The sequence below is a fragment of the Quercus suber genome, unplaced genomic scaffold (genome assembly GCF_002906115.3).
Source record: "Quercus suber isolate HL8 unplaced genomic scaffold, Cork oak 2.0 scaffold_53, whole genome shotgun sequence".
In the NCBI taxonomy this organism is placed as follows: domain Eukaryota; kingdom Viridiplantae; phylum Streptophyta; class Magnoliopsida; order Fagales; family Fagaceae; genus Quercus; species Quercus suber.
Window position 1 is genome coordinate 1,086,493 of NW_027069518.1, and position 17,026 is coordinate 1,103,518.

General features: G+C 32.3%; 1 protein-coding gene and 1 long non-coding RNA gene across 2 annotated transcripts; one reads left to right on the plus strand and one right to left on the minus strand.

The window, feature by feature from the left end:
* The first annotated feature begins 7,256 nt into the window (after positions 1 to 7,256).
* Positions 7,257 to 14,400, plus strand: LOC111984130 (UMP-CMP kinase). The gene is given in 8 exon segments (XM_065772060.1): positions 7,257 to 7,547; positions 8,698 to 8,751; positions 12,290 to 12,467; positions 12,558 to 12,714; positions 13,035 to 13,115; positions 13,195 to 13,302; positions 13,520 to 13,585; positions 13,916 to 14,400. Coding segments are annotated over 8 exon segments (729 nt in total). The 5' UTR covers positions 7,257 to 7,474; the 3' UTR covers positions 13,928 to 14,400.
* On the minus strand, positions 9,748 to 10,920 carry LOC136066962 (uncharacterized). Its single transcript, XR_010628487.1, has 2 exons — positions 10,529 to 10,920; positions 9,748 to 9,802 (listed from the first exon to the last, which is right to left on the minus strand). It is a non-coding gene; the product is annotated as an uncharacterized LOC136066962 (long non-coding RNA).
* Positions 14,401 to 17,026: the final 2,626 nt, after the last annotated feature.

Below are 17,026 nucleotides of genomic sequence, written 5' to 3' on the forward strand. Positions count from 1 at the left end.
ATACTACTGACCTCCCTTTTCACTGGGGGTGGGCGTGAAATGTTTATTTTGGAGGTTAGCTAATAGCTAGTTTCACGCTTGACTTGCGCGTGTGAGAAAACTGTCCAAGAGTCCCAATTCCTATATAAATAAATACAAAAATAATCATCTAAACAAAAAATAATAATAAATAAATAAGCAACAAGATAATTTTTAATGTCATGGCAAAGGTTATGACATTTAATGTATATATCAAAATCTTTTTTATTTTTTTGATAGTAATTAATGAAAAAGCTAATATGTGACTATCAAATACGTATAAGGATAGCCATTTACTTGAAATTTGTTTTTGACCAGGATGAGAAAAAGCGCAAATAATAAAACCCTGAAGCCGAGTAAGGGCCAAGCATCATTTTATTATTTAAAAAGTAATAGTTCAACCCCAATATTAATTGCATAAGCAAGCAAATCTTTCAAGTAATTTTATTAATTATTACTAAACTGCTGTTTCTCTTATATATAGATGATTAGATGAGATCTCTGTTTTAGCTTTATCTCTTGTTTATATAATATAAAGGTGATGACCAAGTAATTCTTGTAAATCTTATCGGGCTTGGATCGATTCACACTGTAAAAGCTATATTAAACATTTAAGTTGCAATGTAATTGTAGTTTTTTCTTCTTTAAATTTGTGAAACAGGAAGGCAAGGCTCATCCTATTTAATATAAAGTATACTATCTTGGTGACTTTGATTCCTATAATTATTTATTTATTTATTTATTTTTTTGAGAAAGTGATTCCTATATTTGATTGGTTCTTCTTATTTTCTAATTGATTATATGCTATTTTTTGTGCTAATTTTCTTTAAACTGGGAAGCATCATTTATCTTTATATTAGCCTTTTTTTTCCCACCTTTTCTGAACAGGAAAAAAAAAAAAAAAAAGGAGCTCAAAACTCTAATACGATATTGATTTCGAGTGCATTTGGCTGAGCTTGTTTTTATTTTGTTAAAAAAGTTATATAAAGTATAATTATACTAAAAAGTTGGAAGTTAACAATGAAATCCGAAATTTTATCGCTAAACTATATAATAATAAGACAGTAGTATCAAAACTTATTAAGGTAAAGAGTCTTCTATTCGCATAGGAAAATATATTTGGTACTCAGTCTCAACCCTCTCTGTAAGCCCACGCAAAGCCCCTTTCTAGGAAATCATGTTAGTTGCGTTGTGATCATGACAAGAAAATGAGTAGTGTGTACCCTTGGCCATTTCTACTGCTAGGGTCTCTTGAAAAATGCCTCTCATCTCATCTTGAATGTTTGTTAATATACGACTAAGAATTTTTTTTTGAATAGCCTAAATCTTAAGTTTTCATTTTTTGTTTTCATTTCAATCCGTAAACTTTAATCTATTTTCAATTTGAGTAAGATTTTGATTTAGTTACAATACATTAGGTTTTTCAATTAAATTCAAATATGTAGATGCTTAACTAATACAATATAAATAATGTTATTTTTTACAAGAATAATTAAATTTAATATAATTATGTATTTGAATTCAATGGGAGAATCCAATGTATTGCACCCAAGAAACTATTTTTAAGTTGTCTTTTTTGTCTAGTGTCATCCATTCTTGTTGGTAGTTTTACACCGTGTTTGGTAAAAGGAAGGAAGAGGGAAGGGGAAGGAAATGGAGGAAGAGAGGGGAGAGAAAATGGAAGAGAAATGATAACATTTTTCCTTTTATTTGTTTGGTTTGTAAGGGAGAAATGGAAGGAAATATAACTTATTAGTAGGTCCTAGGACAAAATAGGCTTTTGCCCTTTTCGGGCAAAAATAACAGCTTTTTACATCTTTTTTTCAAATTAATTAGGAAAATGCTCATATTTTGAAACTTGATTTGTGATAAATTGAGTTAGGCCCTATAGCGGCATTTTTAAAGAGCCTATAATGACGTTTTCAGGACCTATAGTGACATTTTGTAACTCAACCTATATAAAATCGAGTTATAGGTAAATAAAAAATAAAAAAATTGCCTATAACTCGATTTCATAAATGTCGAGTTACAAAATACCACTATAGGTCCTTAAAACGTCACCATAGATCCTTAAAAACACCGCTATAGGGCTCCTAATTTTTTTTTTTAAATAACTCGATTTATCATAAATCGAGTTTCAAAAGAGGGACATTTCTGTAATTAACTTAAAAAAAAGAGCAAAATGCTAGATTATTTTTTTAAAAAGGGCAAAAGCCAATTTTTTCCGTAAGTCCTAACATCAAACTCTTTCTTCTCTTTTTCCTATCCTCTCAATTTGGTAAGAAAGATCCTAACCAAACAAGGACTTTTGATTCCTTTCTTTCCTCTTCTTTTCTTCTCTTCTCAATTCCCTCCAAGCAAACATAGCTTCCGTATTTTGGTGGACTTAACAGTGCGAATTTAACGGAAGCATTACATTGAAAACCAATGAAACTAAATATACAAAATTGAAAATAGGTCAAAGCATCTGTACTTTGTAATTGATCCTTTTTCAAAAACTGTGCGCGTGAGCGCACGCTCTTTTGTAGAATAAGAAAAAAAGTTTAGAGCTAGGCAGAGTGAGTGGCCCATCATAACTCATATAAGTTTTATGAAAGGTGCGTGGGACCTAAGAATTAAACGTTAGTTGTTTGTTCCCTTTTGTTTTGATTTCACAGGATGTAGGGTCCATGATGCGATTGTGGAAAGTGGTGTACCCAACCACATAGTTACATCTAAGCCAAAAACTAGTTTCATTTCTCATTTCATTCACACGCTCCTAAATTGCACCACTTGTTTCTCTCTTACTCAAGCATTTCATCATTCATTTCGTCAGCAACTTCTTCAAAAACCTCTTTAATTTGCTAATCTTTTGCTAAATGCTAAGCCTAAACATTAGACAATGAGAGGCTATCGTAAATATTTGGCTTATTTGATTATTGAACCCAAAATTTCTTTTTTGACGTAAATTGTGTCATACTTGAGGCCTTGTTTCTACATTATACGTCGGGTCAATTTAGTTAATTAATTTTTGACAATGATTTATTATGTTACTATTGCCTCTACTTATGTGAGGACATTATTGATTATTCCATTTTTCTGTTTTTGTTTTTATGTATGTGATGTTAATAAAGTGAAAGTTTTTCTTCAGCTATGCCATCACATCGATCTAAAAAAATTATATGAATTATGAACAAAATGGTCTTGAAGGGATAATCAAGTACAAAAATGTAAGATTATGAGATAAAAGAAACTTTTTAATGCAACATTTAATTCTGTACAACAACTTGTGGACACCACCAATATGTTTCGTAAGGAAATTTATAAGCTATTACTGTAAGCAAATGTTGAGACAATATTATGTCGCCTTTAGGATTTGTGTTATTTTAACATGTTTTTGCTAAGGACTTTGTAGCACAGTTGATTAATACTTTTTAGTATTTTCAATAGAGATATTTTATGTTTAAATCTTTTATTCCATTGTAATTATTGAATTATATTAAAAAAAAAATCTCATCATAAGATTCATAACGCCTATATTATGTATGTGTTAACCTTGAAAAGTAAATAAAGAAAATATTCCCTTATGGTTAATTGTCATAAAAATTATTAAAATTCAGCCTTATATTCTGAGGATTATTCTTTTCAATTCAAATTGGTATGAGGTAATTAAACGATGCTGCTTTTTAAAACAAAATTTTCTTTTAAAGTTTTGGAGATTCCTTCACTACAAACTCTAGACATCACATCACATATCATTATTTGGTTACAACTTGTGTAATAGAAAACTATGCAAAGTTTAGTTTTTAAAAATAATGTATATGAGATTTTCCATTACCTTAATAATTTTTCTCTTAAGTCATATGACATATGCAACTCGAAGTCATAGTGAAATGATTGAATTTAGTAATTGAAGAATGCGACAAATAAAAAAATAATTTGTATGGATCCAAAGGGTTCGCATAAGGATAAGGATTCAGAATTAAACCTCACTATTATTTGAACCTAAGAAACTATTTGCCACGTTACAACCCAATAAGGTGCATTTGTTTTATGACCAAGTTCAAGAAAGAATTATATATATATATATATATGGGTTGGGTTCAAGTTACACCTAGTGTAACTCTAGCTAATGTTACACCACCCAATAACTTGTTATAGAATTTATATTTTGAAAATCTCACTGCTGAATTACATGTTCTATATATTCTTAACATTCATGCCAATTTTGATGTCAATTGGATTTTATTTATCATTCGATTCATAAACTCAACTTTTATGTGTTATTTTAAACTACAAAAACTTGAATATAAACAATTGATTGATGACATAGCTATTAATCTTTAATCACCTTTGAAATTTTGCAAGTATGGAGAATATACGAAGATAATGTAATTTAATGGTGGATTTGTCAAAATTTGTATCCAATTAAAAAAAATTTGTCAAAATTAGAGTTACACCAAATATAACTTAAACCCAACCCTACACACACACACACACACACACACACACATATTTATTTATTTATTTGAATGATTTAAATTTTAAATCTGTAAATAATATGATTATGTACATTAAAAAAAATGTTAGCATAAGAAAGGCCTAAGTAATTAATATTGCATTCCCACTATATAATATACATAAGAAATTATTTAATACTTTCAAAGTACAACGATGTAATACTCAATAGTTAATACATGAATAATGAGACTTACTATTCATGCGAGAAAAAATTGTACCATGAAAATATTGAATAATTTTCCATGATACTTAGGATTGAAAAGGCAAATTTTCAAAATTTGGCAATGTGGGACTTGAAAGCAGAACTATCACTTAATTTAGAATCATATTATGGATAGGGAAGAGGGTACATAACATGAGGGGAGTTTGCTCTAATACTAGTACCTAAGTCATATGAGGACCCATTAGCCTTCAACAATGAGATCCAATTTGTCGATAGGTTTGTAGTTCAACCAACAATTTTCTCAATCTCCGTTTCTGATGTCACGGATTTAACGCACTTTCTCCCTTTCCTCTCAAAATGAAAAGTACACTATAAGAAGAAAAAAGGAAAGAAGAGTAAAACAACCATATGATATCATTTTACGAATTAATGATGCAATGTGTGGTAGTTATATCGTCATTATGATTAAACTAATTCCCCCAATACATAAGAAGCTAAAAAGATGTTGTAATTGATTCATAATTTATGTTTCAAAGGCAGGTATGCATTTTTCAAGCATGTTTAGATGGTTGGTATGGTGGGGAAGTAAAGCATATCAACTTGTCCCCCAGCCTTTGGATTTTTTTTGGAGTATGAAGCCCGCAACATCCTTTTTAATTACCATGCAATCCACAATATTCAACAAGGCCACAATTAACTTTTTCACCCGTGCAAAAAAAGTGGGTGAGACTCTGAGACTTTATGACCCATCTGCCGACAATTTAGTAATTTTCATGTGTAAAACAAAAGGTATGGATCATAATCAAACTCTCTAGGTCTAGGATTAGTTCCTTAATGTGTGATTTCTTTTGAGAATGAGCTATATAGCTTTTGAGTAGAGCATGGTTCTTTTCTTGCACTCGTGAGAGATAAGACAGCTATTTTTTTTTGATCAGTTGATTTAGCGAGTGATTAGATGTCAAAATGACTTCAAAAATGTTTGGTATGACATAAATGAAGTTTGGTAATGATGATGATAGATCGAGCTCACATAGTATATAAAAAGGAAAAAGAAAGGAAATGGCTTCTTAAATGGGATATGATTGGCCAACTGTGTCTAAGTCTAATAGGAATTAAAAGCCTATCATGAAAATTGCTGAATTTGGTAGTTTTCATTTGAGTCTAATAGGAATGGAAAGCCTATCATGAAAATTACTGAGTTTGGTAATTTTCATTTGGGTTCAAGAGTACATATTAAAATCTGTAAGGACAAATTCAATTACAAAATTGGTTGTAGCTCAAGGTTACAATTTTACTCAATAATTTTTTATTGAAAATGAATTTTGAGAAATCCACCATTAGATTATATCTTTTTTTTTTTTTTTTATATATATATTATTCATTCTTGCAAAATTTCTAAAAAATTAAAGATTAATACCTATGTCATCAATAAATTGTTTAAATTGAAAGTTTTTGTAGTTTAAAATTATGTATAATATATAAACTTATAGATTATATAGTAAATAATATCCGATTGATACAAAATTTGATATGTGTAATAAGAGCATATAGAACATGCAATTCAACAATTAGATTTACAAAATATACAGTAATATTTATTTATTTTGAATAAAATTGTAGCCTTGGGCTACAACAAGTTTTGAAGTTAAACTTTGTTCAACCTGTAATTCTTAGATCATGATTCATTGAATGTGGATGACTATACTTTTTTTTTTTTTTTCTTTTTGATAATCATGGATGACTATACTTAATTATTCTAATTCTTTGATGTATCTTTTTATAGTACATTCATTTTCATTTGGTCCCCTAGGACCCCCAACTCTCCATTTTATGGTTATGGATAGAAGTTAGAACTCCCTCGGTATGAATGAGGTAGTACTTATGATAGGGTGACGTCTTATCAACTTTGGTGGGTGCAATATGTTTTTTTAGTGTATAAAATGGTGAATTTTTATTGTAATATAAACCATTCAATAGAATAAGCATCTCTACAAACTAGTTACAAGTGACTATTGTAAATATGATTCTAATACCTTTAATTAGAAGAAAAAAAATGATAAATTTTTGCTCATACATGGAACACATTTGCTGTAAAAATGCAATAAAAGATATAGATAATGTGACTTCATTGATCCAAAAGAAATTTGAAAACTAATTGTTTTCATACTTTATAGATTTATTTGACCTATATAAATTATATATACATACTACAATTATTATGTTCCTTCTCTTCTTCTCTTCCCATGTTCTTTTGTTCACCAATAATATACCTAAGTTTTTTGCTTACATGCCGTCATGCCGGCCTATCATTTACAAATTTTTGTCGTACAATAATCACAACATGTCATATAATTATGAAATTGAATGATTCAATGTGCAAAATCATGGTTGGAGAATTGGATTTGGACCTAGCAACAAAATCACGGTTGGTTTGAGTTTGGACCAAACTCAACCCAATCCCAATTGAAATGAAACTCAGCCCATTTATTTTGGTCAACTTGGCCCAAAAAAGCCCACAAACCTGGACCATACGAATTAAAAAATAAATAAATAAATAAAAGAGGCAGTTAAGTGGAACCTTAACAAATTGGTCCAATTTCATCGCAGTTGCAACAAAGTCGCTGTGGCGTCGGCACGTACGGTGCTACGTTAGCTGAAAACCAGTAATCGCGCGCTACATGTTCGACATAATGCCTAACTGAGTCCAAAACTAAAAACCGAAGTAAAAAACAAACAAAAAAAACAAGCAAAAGCCAAAACCAAAAACCCAGATCAAAACCAACTGAGAGAGAGATGTGGAGGCGCGTGAGTTCACTTACCCAATTCGTTTCTCCGACAAAATCATCATCCATTCTCAACCAGGTAGGTAACAGCTCCAACCTCAATGAAAAAAAAAAAAAAAAAAAAATACATACATACATACATACTTACATACATATGTATACATAAATGAACTAAAAATGAATGAAAGAAGTGTTGAAACTTAGATTTTGTTTGCAAAGGAGCTGACTTTGATGGATCAAGTAGAATATAACTTTTTATTGATATTAGAAGAGTTCTATAATCAGGTTGATTAGTTGGATAATTTCACTTGTAAAGTGGGGAATTAAGACATGTTTTGGGAAACCAAAAATGGGTTTGTTCTTCTTTGTTCCTTAAGTTTCTGGTTGAGATTGGTTAATGGTTAAGCTAGAAAATTGAAGTGTTATGCTTCACATGGTTCCCCAATCGCTCACTTTGACATGTTACAACATCTTGACTGAGTAATGATCATATCTTATTGCAGGTGAGTTTAATACATGTATATGCATGTACCTTTCTATATGGTTTTGATTGTAAGTTTTACAAGCCAGTGAATGTTGACTTTTGAATCCACGGCCTCACAGTTCACCTTTTCTTATGGTAGGAGAAAGTGCCAATTTAAGCCATTGCTATGTTTGCATACATATGTGATATGTGAATATATATATGCGTGCTTGTATATTTATATGTAAGTATTTATCAAATTGTGGAGAATTTTACAGTACATACCCTTTTTTGGCTTGTCCCATACTTACCTAATCTTAACTCTTAATATTGAATATAGCCTTATATATATATATATATATTCTATAATAATAGATGAAGCTTTAGATTAGGCAGGTATGGTACGTTCAAAAAAAAAGTGTGTGCATCATAGAATGACCCGTCTATTATATATGATTTTTAGATGTAAAGGTAGGCCACGTTTGCCAGACTCTGTAAAGCAGGTTAGAAGAACAGATTAAAATTTGGGACAATAATGAGGATTGAAAAGGCTCCTTCAGGTTTTTGTAAATTGCGTAATTTTTTATATCCAATTATTCACCTGAAGCTGCAATCTTAATGCTTTTATGATTATCCTTTTTGATAAGTTTTATGCCTTTACAATTAACTGTCTCTAAGTGCTACACATAAATCCTCCATTCCTTATGGTTTTGTGCCCAGACTTTGGGCCTGCTTTGACCTTTTCTTTTTCTAATATTGATTGCAGCCAGCATCTACATTGAAGATTTGGGAATCATTCACTACACAGATACCCAACTTGGTACCATATAATTTCTGCTTTTATGGTAGAGCCAAATCATGGAGAACTATGAAAATGTGCTACTTTCTACTTATAGTTTCTATGTATGAACACTGCTCAATGAATTAGAGGTTTATGTGCTGAAGGTTTTGAAAGTTGTGGTGACTACATTTATGGAGATGTGCTTTTAACACCTACTGTAAACGCGATATGTTCAAGATTTTACTACAAGCATGTGAAAGCCCAAAGTCTAGACACAACAAAGAAAACATCCTGGAAATTCCCAAAGAAAACCATACTAATAACAGGGAGAAATACAATTGCATGTCCTGTAGAAAAATTGGTGGACCCAAACAGAGTTGTTCATTTATGTGCTTGATTTTGCTCAACCAGGAAAAAGCTCAGGTGCAAACAGTTTATCAAGTTAGAAATCCCAGTTCAGACCGGGTCTCTACATCTTGGCTTAATGTCCACAATTTGTTTGACCACCATATCCGAACACATTGAAAGATTTGAAAGTCCATATGGAAGATATTCTAATATCTAGGAAATGCAATATGTTCAAATAACATTTTCTGTGTAATAGCAAGGACCAGATCAGGTTCTAAACATGGCAAATAAGCGGTTGCGTTGTCAACATCTGACACAGACTTTGACTTAGCTCCCAAGCTGCCAACTTTACCAAAAACATCATGATAAAATTAAAAGGTAAGTCTCTATCACTAATGATTTAATCATGAGATGCCAAATATTCATCTAGCCTAGCTCAAATAGCTTAGAAAACACAATGTCAATTAGGGAACAAGTTTCTTTCAAAATGCAATCTTGAACATATCGCGTTTACAGTAGGTGTTAAAAGCACATCTCCATAAATGTAGTCACCACAACTTTCAAAACCTTCAGCACATAAACCTCTAATTCATTGAGCAGTGTTCATACATAGAAACTATAAGTAGAAAGTAGCACATTTTCATAGTTCTCCATGATTTGGCTCTACCATAAAAGCAGAAATTATATGGTACCAAGTTGGGTATCTGTGTAGTGAATGATTCCCAAATCTTCAATGTAGATGCTGGCTGCAATCAATATTAGAAAAAGAAAAGGTCAAAGCAGGCCCAAAGTCTGGGCACAAAACCATAAGGAATGGAGGATTTATGTGTAGCACTTAGAGACAGTTAATTGTAAAGGCATAAAACTTATCAAAAAGGATAATCATAAAAGCATTAAGATTGCAGCTTCAGGTGAATAATTGGATATAAAAAATTACGCAATTTACAAAAACCTGAAGGAGCCTTTTCAATCCTCATTATTGTCCCAAATTTTAATCTGTTCTTCTAACCTGCTTTACAGAGTCTGGCAAACGTGGCCTACCTTTACATCTAAAAATCATATATAATAGACGGGTCATTCTATGATGCACACACTTTTTTTTTGAACGTACCATACCTGCCTAATCTAAAGCTTCATCTATTATTATAGAATATATATATATATATATAAGGCTATATTCAATATTAAGAGTTAAGATTAGGTAAGTATGGGACAAGCCAAAAAAGGGTATGTACTGTAAAATTCTCCACAATTTGATAAATACTTACATATAAATATACAAGCACGCATATATATATTCACATATCACATATGTATGCAAACATAGCAATGGCTTAAATTGGCACTTTCTCCTACCATAAGAAAAGGTGAACTGTGAGGCCGTGGATTCAAAAGTCAACATTCACTGGCTTGTAAAACTTACAATCAAAACCATATAGAAAGGTACATGCATATACATGTATTAAACTCACCTGCAATAAGATATGATCATTACTCAGTCAAGATGTTGTAACATGTCAAAGTGAGCGATTGGGGAACCATGTGAAGCATAACACTTCAATTTTCTAGCTTAACCATTAACCAATCTCAACCAGAAACTTAAGGAACAAAGAAGAACAAACCCATTTTTGGTTTCCCAAAACATGTCTTAATTCCCCACTTTACAAGTGAAATTATCCAACTAATCAACCTGATTATAGAACTCTTCTAATATCAATAAAAAGTTATATTCTACTTGATCCATCAAAGTCAGCTCCTTTGCAAACAAAATCTAAGTTTCAACACTTCTTTCATTCATTTTTAGTTCATTTATGTATACATATGTATGTAAGTATGTATGTATGTATGTATTTTTTTTTTTTTTTTTTTTTNCATTTATTTATAACTACCAAAAAGAAATCAGAGAAAAGGCCAATGAGCTCTTGCTCACGCACTTCCTTTTCCCGTAAGGGTTGAATGGAGGGTAAGGTCATGGGAACCATTGGATGTGTGTGTTACTTACCGTTTAAAAAAAAAAAAAAAAAAAAAAAAAAAAAAAAAAACTAACAGATTCTAGAAAATCAGAAATGGAAGTACAACTTGTATAGACCCAAATGCGAGACCACTCAAACAAAGTCCCAACTAGCAAAGACTTCAAAAGATCTAAAGGTCTCTAAATATCTTCAAAAATACGGCTATTGTGCCCCCTCCAAATTAACCACATTAGACAAGCTGGCACCATATTCCAAATATTTGAAAATTGTTTTCCCAACCAATTCCTCCATGTAAAAAGTAAAGAAGCAACCTCTTTTAGCATCACCCATTGAATCCCAAACATTAAAAATAAAAAAAAAAAAAAAAAATAAACCTTCACTCCACAAAGCATGGGCAAACTTACAATGGAGTAAAAGATGATCTATAATGTCCCCATTACATCGACACAAGCAACACCAATTAATTAGGGACAATCCCCTCTTAACAAGATTATCAATGGTAAGAATCCCGTCCCAAACCAATGTCCATAAAAAGAAAGACACTCTTTTAGTTGCCTTTATTCACCAAATACTCTTCCAAGAGAAAGAAGCATTAAGAGGACCAGACAAAAAATTATAATAAGAGCACACATCAAAAACTTTGTCTGAGTCAATTTCCAACTCAAATGATCATCACCCTCACCCCTTGGCAATTTGGAATAAATAATCTCAAGGAAAGAATATACCCCTCAATTAACAGTCATGAAAACCCAAATAAGAAATCTTGTATTAGTAGTAAGATATTTTTTTTTTTTTTTTTTTTTTTTTTTGTAATTGTTTCAAGTACAGAGTGTTCATGTTCATCATAATGAATACGATGTAATTTTTACTCAATTAAATCTCTATTACCTATCAAAAAAGATAATCAATTTTTGCATCCTCAATCTATATGTATGAATAACTGCCATCTAGCAGGACATAGAAAACTTTTCTTTGTAGCACATCTTCAATGAACAGGTAGTAAAGAAAATTTTCCTCTTACCCCCAAATCTATATATACACGATTGGATTTCTGGGAGTTGACAACACTTTTTCTTAATTATGCTTTAAAAAAAAGTCTTTTTGTAAATGTTGCTCACAAAATGGCTAAATTTTTAGGGTTCTACTCTTGTATACACCCCGTGTATTATAATTACACCTCTTTATGCATTTTCTTTAATGATTTTCATAATTATTTTTCCAAAAAAAAAAAAAAATACTACTTGCAAAATTGTTGAACTGGTGACATTTTTATTTCCTTTATGCATTAAGCTAAATTTTTTTTTTTTCATGTTCTCTCAGGTGGCCCTGGAAGTGGAAAAGGTACACAATGTGAAAAAATTGTTGAAACTTTTGGATTTAAGCATCTGAGTGCAGGAGATCTGTTAAGGCGGGAAATAGATTCTAAGAGTGAATATGGGTGATGATGCCTCATCTTCATTGTTGAGAATATTCTTTATCAACATTGTCAAATTTATGAAGTTTTTTGATGATAAAATTAAAATTTCAGGTCCATGATTCTTAATACAATTAAGGATGGAAGAATCGTTCCTTCAGAAGTGACAATCAAACTGATACAAAAGGAGATGGAGTCAAGTGACAATAAAAAATTTCTTATTGATGGTTTCCCACGATGTGAGGAAAACCGTGTAGCATTTGAACAAATCGTGAGTCTCTATACCAAATATTTGTCTTGTTAAAACTGGTTAAAGAAAATTTAATTTTTATCCATGCAACATAATTGTCAAGGGAACTCATTAAGATATGTGCATTTTACCTTCCAAATTTACTATTGAGAAATAGAAATCTTGTTGAAATTGAAAGAAATTTAACTATGTAAGTAATTTATAGATGGATGAAAGGGGGGATGAATATGATCAGAAATAAAAACTGTAGTAAGGATGTTGGAAGCAGTAATAATTCCATTCATAACAAGCTTCACAACATTGCTTGTATATAATACTACCATATTGTGTTCCAAATGCAGATTGGTGCAGAACCAAATATTGTACTTTTCTTTGACTGCCCTGTAGAAGAAATGGTGAAAAGAGTGCTAAACCGTAATCAGGTTCTTATGTATTATATTTCTTCACATGCTCAGATCATGTAGAAACCGTTATTCAAGGGTATGATGTTGTTTATTGTAGGGCCGAGTTGATGATAATATGGATACAATCAAGAAACGTCTTAAAGTGTTTGAAGCATTAAATCTTCCTGTTGTCAATTACTATGCGGAGAAAGGAAAACTTCATAAGGTATTTTAATAAATAAATGATGTATCAGGGGTTATATTACATCTTATTAGTAGGTGGTGTTCAAGCCTTACAGCCTTGTCATGTATAAGTGAATATATCTAATTGGCTTGCCTGCCTGTTTTCACCTTTTCTTTTTTTGGTTGAGTTTAAAGAATTCTATTTCCTATTTGGTGTTTAATTATATTTTACATGTCATAAGAGAAGCAAATGCGTGCAGATCTGTGCATTAGGAACAGAAGATGAAATATTTGAACAAGTTTGGCCAGTTTTTGCTGCATGCAAGGTATGTTTTATTGTCAGTAATATTTGCCCTTTTTGGTTCTTATCTTCATCTCTCTTCAAGAATTTTCCCATGATTATCATGATATTAACAACTTTATTTTCATGCACACCAACTCTTAATTTTTAATCTCTGATACTTATAAAATAGGTATTTAGCAAAATCACCTTGTGGAATGCCTATACAAATTAGTACGGCATGTAATTTAATTTTGTGGCTCTATACTTTAACGTTCTAATATAAGCTTTTAGGCAAGCTGGAAGAGTACCAATCAGCCAAAAAGCATCATATTCTTGTTTGTTGAAGGACAATGACTTGGATTTTATTTTGCAGCAGGTGATTTAGTGAAAGTTAATTTATGCGACAAGAAAAGTAGAAGTGGGGCAGATCCTGGTTTTAGTTGGGAGTTACTCTGCCTATCTTGGCTGATATTACCAGAGGTTAATGGCTTACTATCAGCTTTCTAAGGATGTGGGGATTCTTAGTATAAGTTGCAGGGAAATCAGTTGAGGCAAATATTGGTGTTGCAGCTTTAACTCCTCTATTCTTAACAACAATCACCCCCCGCGCCCCCCAAAAAAAAAAAAAAAAAAAATGAGAGCCAAGTAGAGATCATTTTATTTTGTGCAATGAAAATGGTACTCTGGGAAACAAATTAATATAGCTAGTTGCTATTAATGTGATAATACATATGTACTATAATTAAATGACCTTTCTCTACTATCGAAAAGTTTAGAAATAAATGTTATGAATGAATACAAAAGAGATCTGTTATTACAAGGTAAAAATCCATTTATAACATGACACTCAATTTGTTATATCTTAGAGTAAGGAAAAAAAAATGCATACCATTGATCTCAAATCTATACATGGAGTAAACTCTATGATTAGCCCTCAATGTGAGCATATCCAATGATTGCTACAATCATATGTTAGAAATCTAAAACTACTACTTTGTCTCTACTATAATTTCATCACTTATGATTGTTTGTTTTCATGCTAGTGAATGGTGAATCCATTCTTAACAAAAGGCAATGTCTTAGACACAGAATCCCTGATTAGGAAAGGCCCCAATGTCTTGTTCATTTTTGGACCAAAGACTTTATATTAGTGGTCTCAATGTGAATGCAACTCCTTCATTGTTAGGTTCCTTTGGTTATGTAAAAATGCATTAGTTCTAATTGGATGCAAATATAAACCTTATAATGGTTTGATGACCAGTCATATAAGTACACTTTATAATTTACAATAGCTTGTGAATTATAATTTACAATAGCTGGTGAGTTAATAGACTGAAACTTTCCATCAATACAAAATTTGAGTTAATAGATTGAAACTTTCTATCAATATAAATTTTGGAACCTAAAGGCTAGAAATTAAAATGGATCGAAGAGAAGATTTCTTGTTATGAAGATGATCGTCATTTTCTATAACATGGATGCCATTGCCCCCTATGCTACCAATGAACTTCTTAGTCATTGCAATGCTACCATTTTTTTTTTCTCCATCACAAGTTACCAAATTATGTGAAAACAATATAGCTTACCAATTACAAACTAATAAAAATTTACACTTTTATATTCTAAGTTAAAATGCTTGCTAACACAATCTTATTTCCAAACAATGTTGAAAATAGCCAAAAATAGAACTATTAAAAACACAATTTAAATGAAATGTTAGGTTTTGAATGGCTTTAAAGATTTAAAACTACTAGTGTTTATAATTTCCATTTATTTTTATCATAAGCATCCCATGATTTTCTCCATCAAGTAAAAACAGTTGCAGCCATGAGCATAAACTTAAAACAACATTGTAAAATAAAACTAACACACATTAACTTGAAAAATTAAAATTGTGGATAAATTTATAATTGATTTTTAAGTCATAACACGTAAATTCAAAATGGGAATTAAGTTATTAACTACCATGGAAGCTGGGGAGGGGGGGGGGGGGGGGGACTCTTCGGCATGTGACAAAACGTGAACCAAAAGCTTGAGTGAGCTCTTGGTAGGAATTGATGGAATCTTCTTTTAGGCTATCGAACCACCTCATTGCAACCAGTCCAAGACTAGAAGGGAAGACCTTACACATCAGAGCTTCATCTCTGGAATAGACAGCCATCCTTTGATTAAAATGGCTCACATGCTCCACAGGGTCTGTTTTATCATTATAAATGGTAAAGGTTGGCTGGTTAAAATGCCGAGGAAGTCTCGCTCCTTCGATCCTGTGCGTGAAGGGTGACCTAGAGATTTGATTCAGAGCCTTGCTCATAGCATCATTTCCTACCCCTCCACGTGATGGGCTCCGAAGTTGCTTTTTGCGACGGTGCTCCTCTTCGTATGAGAAGGATTCACTGATTGGTGTTCGAAACCTCCGCTTGTAAGTGACATCTTGCTCGTCATCCCAATCCTCATCAAAATGCGAAGAAACACGTTTTCTTTTTGCATAGCGCAACTCTCTCCTTAACCTCTCAATTTCCATTTGCATGATATTCTTCTCTGCATGAGACACGTGACTTCTTTCATGCGGTTGACTTCGCTCAGGGTGCGTAGTATGCACATTGCCTTCACGATCTTGTCTCTGCTCCAAATTGAGAAAAGGGTCTATGCGCTGGGACGCCCCAGATTCTGCTGGTTGTTGCCCTGGTTCAGCCATTATCGACTGCTATTACTTTCACTTATTCTCAAACTCTTCCCACAGACGGCGCCAATTGTAGGGTTAGGATTTGTGGCCCAAGCCCAAAAACAATGAATTTGTAGAGCGTGGGTGATAGAGCTAGGTTAACTATGGAGCTAACAACGATTAATCATAGCATATAAGTATAAACCAGCATAAAAGTACACGTAAAGACCAAGTAAGTTCAAGTCCGAAGAGACTTATGATAGATTGAATATCAGTTACAATTCTTTTTGTTATCTTTTGACCTCCTCCTCTCATTAGGAACCTTTCTTCTTTATATATCCTCCTCCACTACCATCCTCATGTCCACTTGTTCCCATCCAGCTCCCTACTTGAGTCCATGTCATGTCATGTATCTCCCTTAGCTTTTGTGAATAATGGTAGCTGAAGTTGTACTGTTCAGAGGTCTTCTCCACATAAATGCGGCAGAAAAGTTGCTGCATGCATTTAATACGGTGTGGCAGTTTTTCCTTTTAGATATTTCTCCGTTCCTCTTATCTTAGGGTGTCTAAAGTTTATCCAAATTGCTGAATCACTAGTAAATTCATTTGAACCCCCAGATATTTACATGACCCCAAAATCTTTCATCCGAGGATGATCGTCTCTTCAGAACACTGATGCTCTCTTCGGACAGAGTTTCTTCGTCCCCATGTATCTTCTTTCACGCGAAATACCCTCGACAATTTTAGCCTCCTCGGACATAGACTAATCCTCACCTTGGGCTTTAGGCTCACTACGTATGGTTGGGCTTTAAACCCCCCCCTC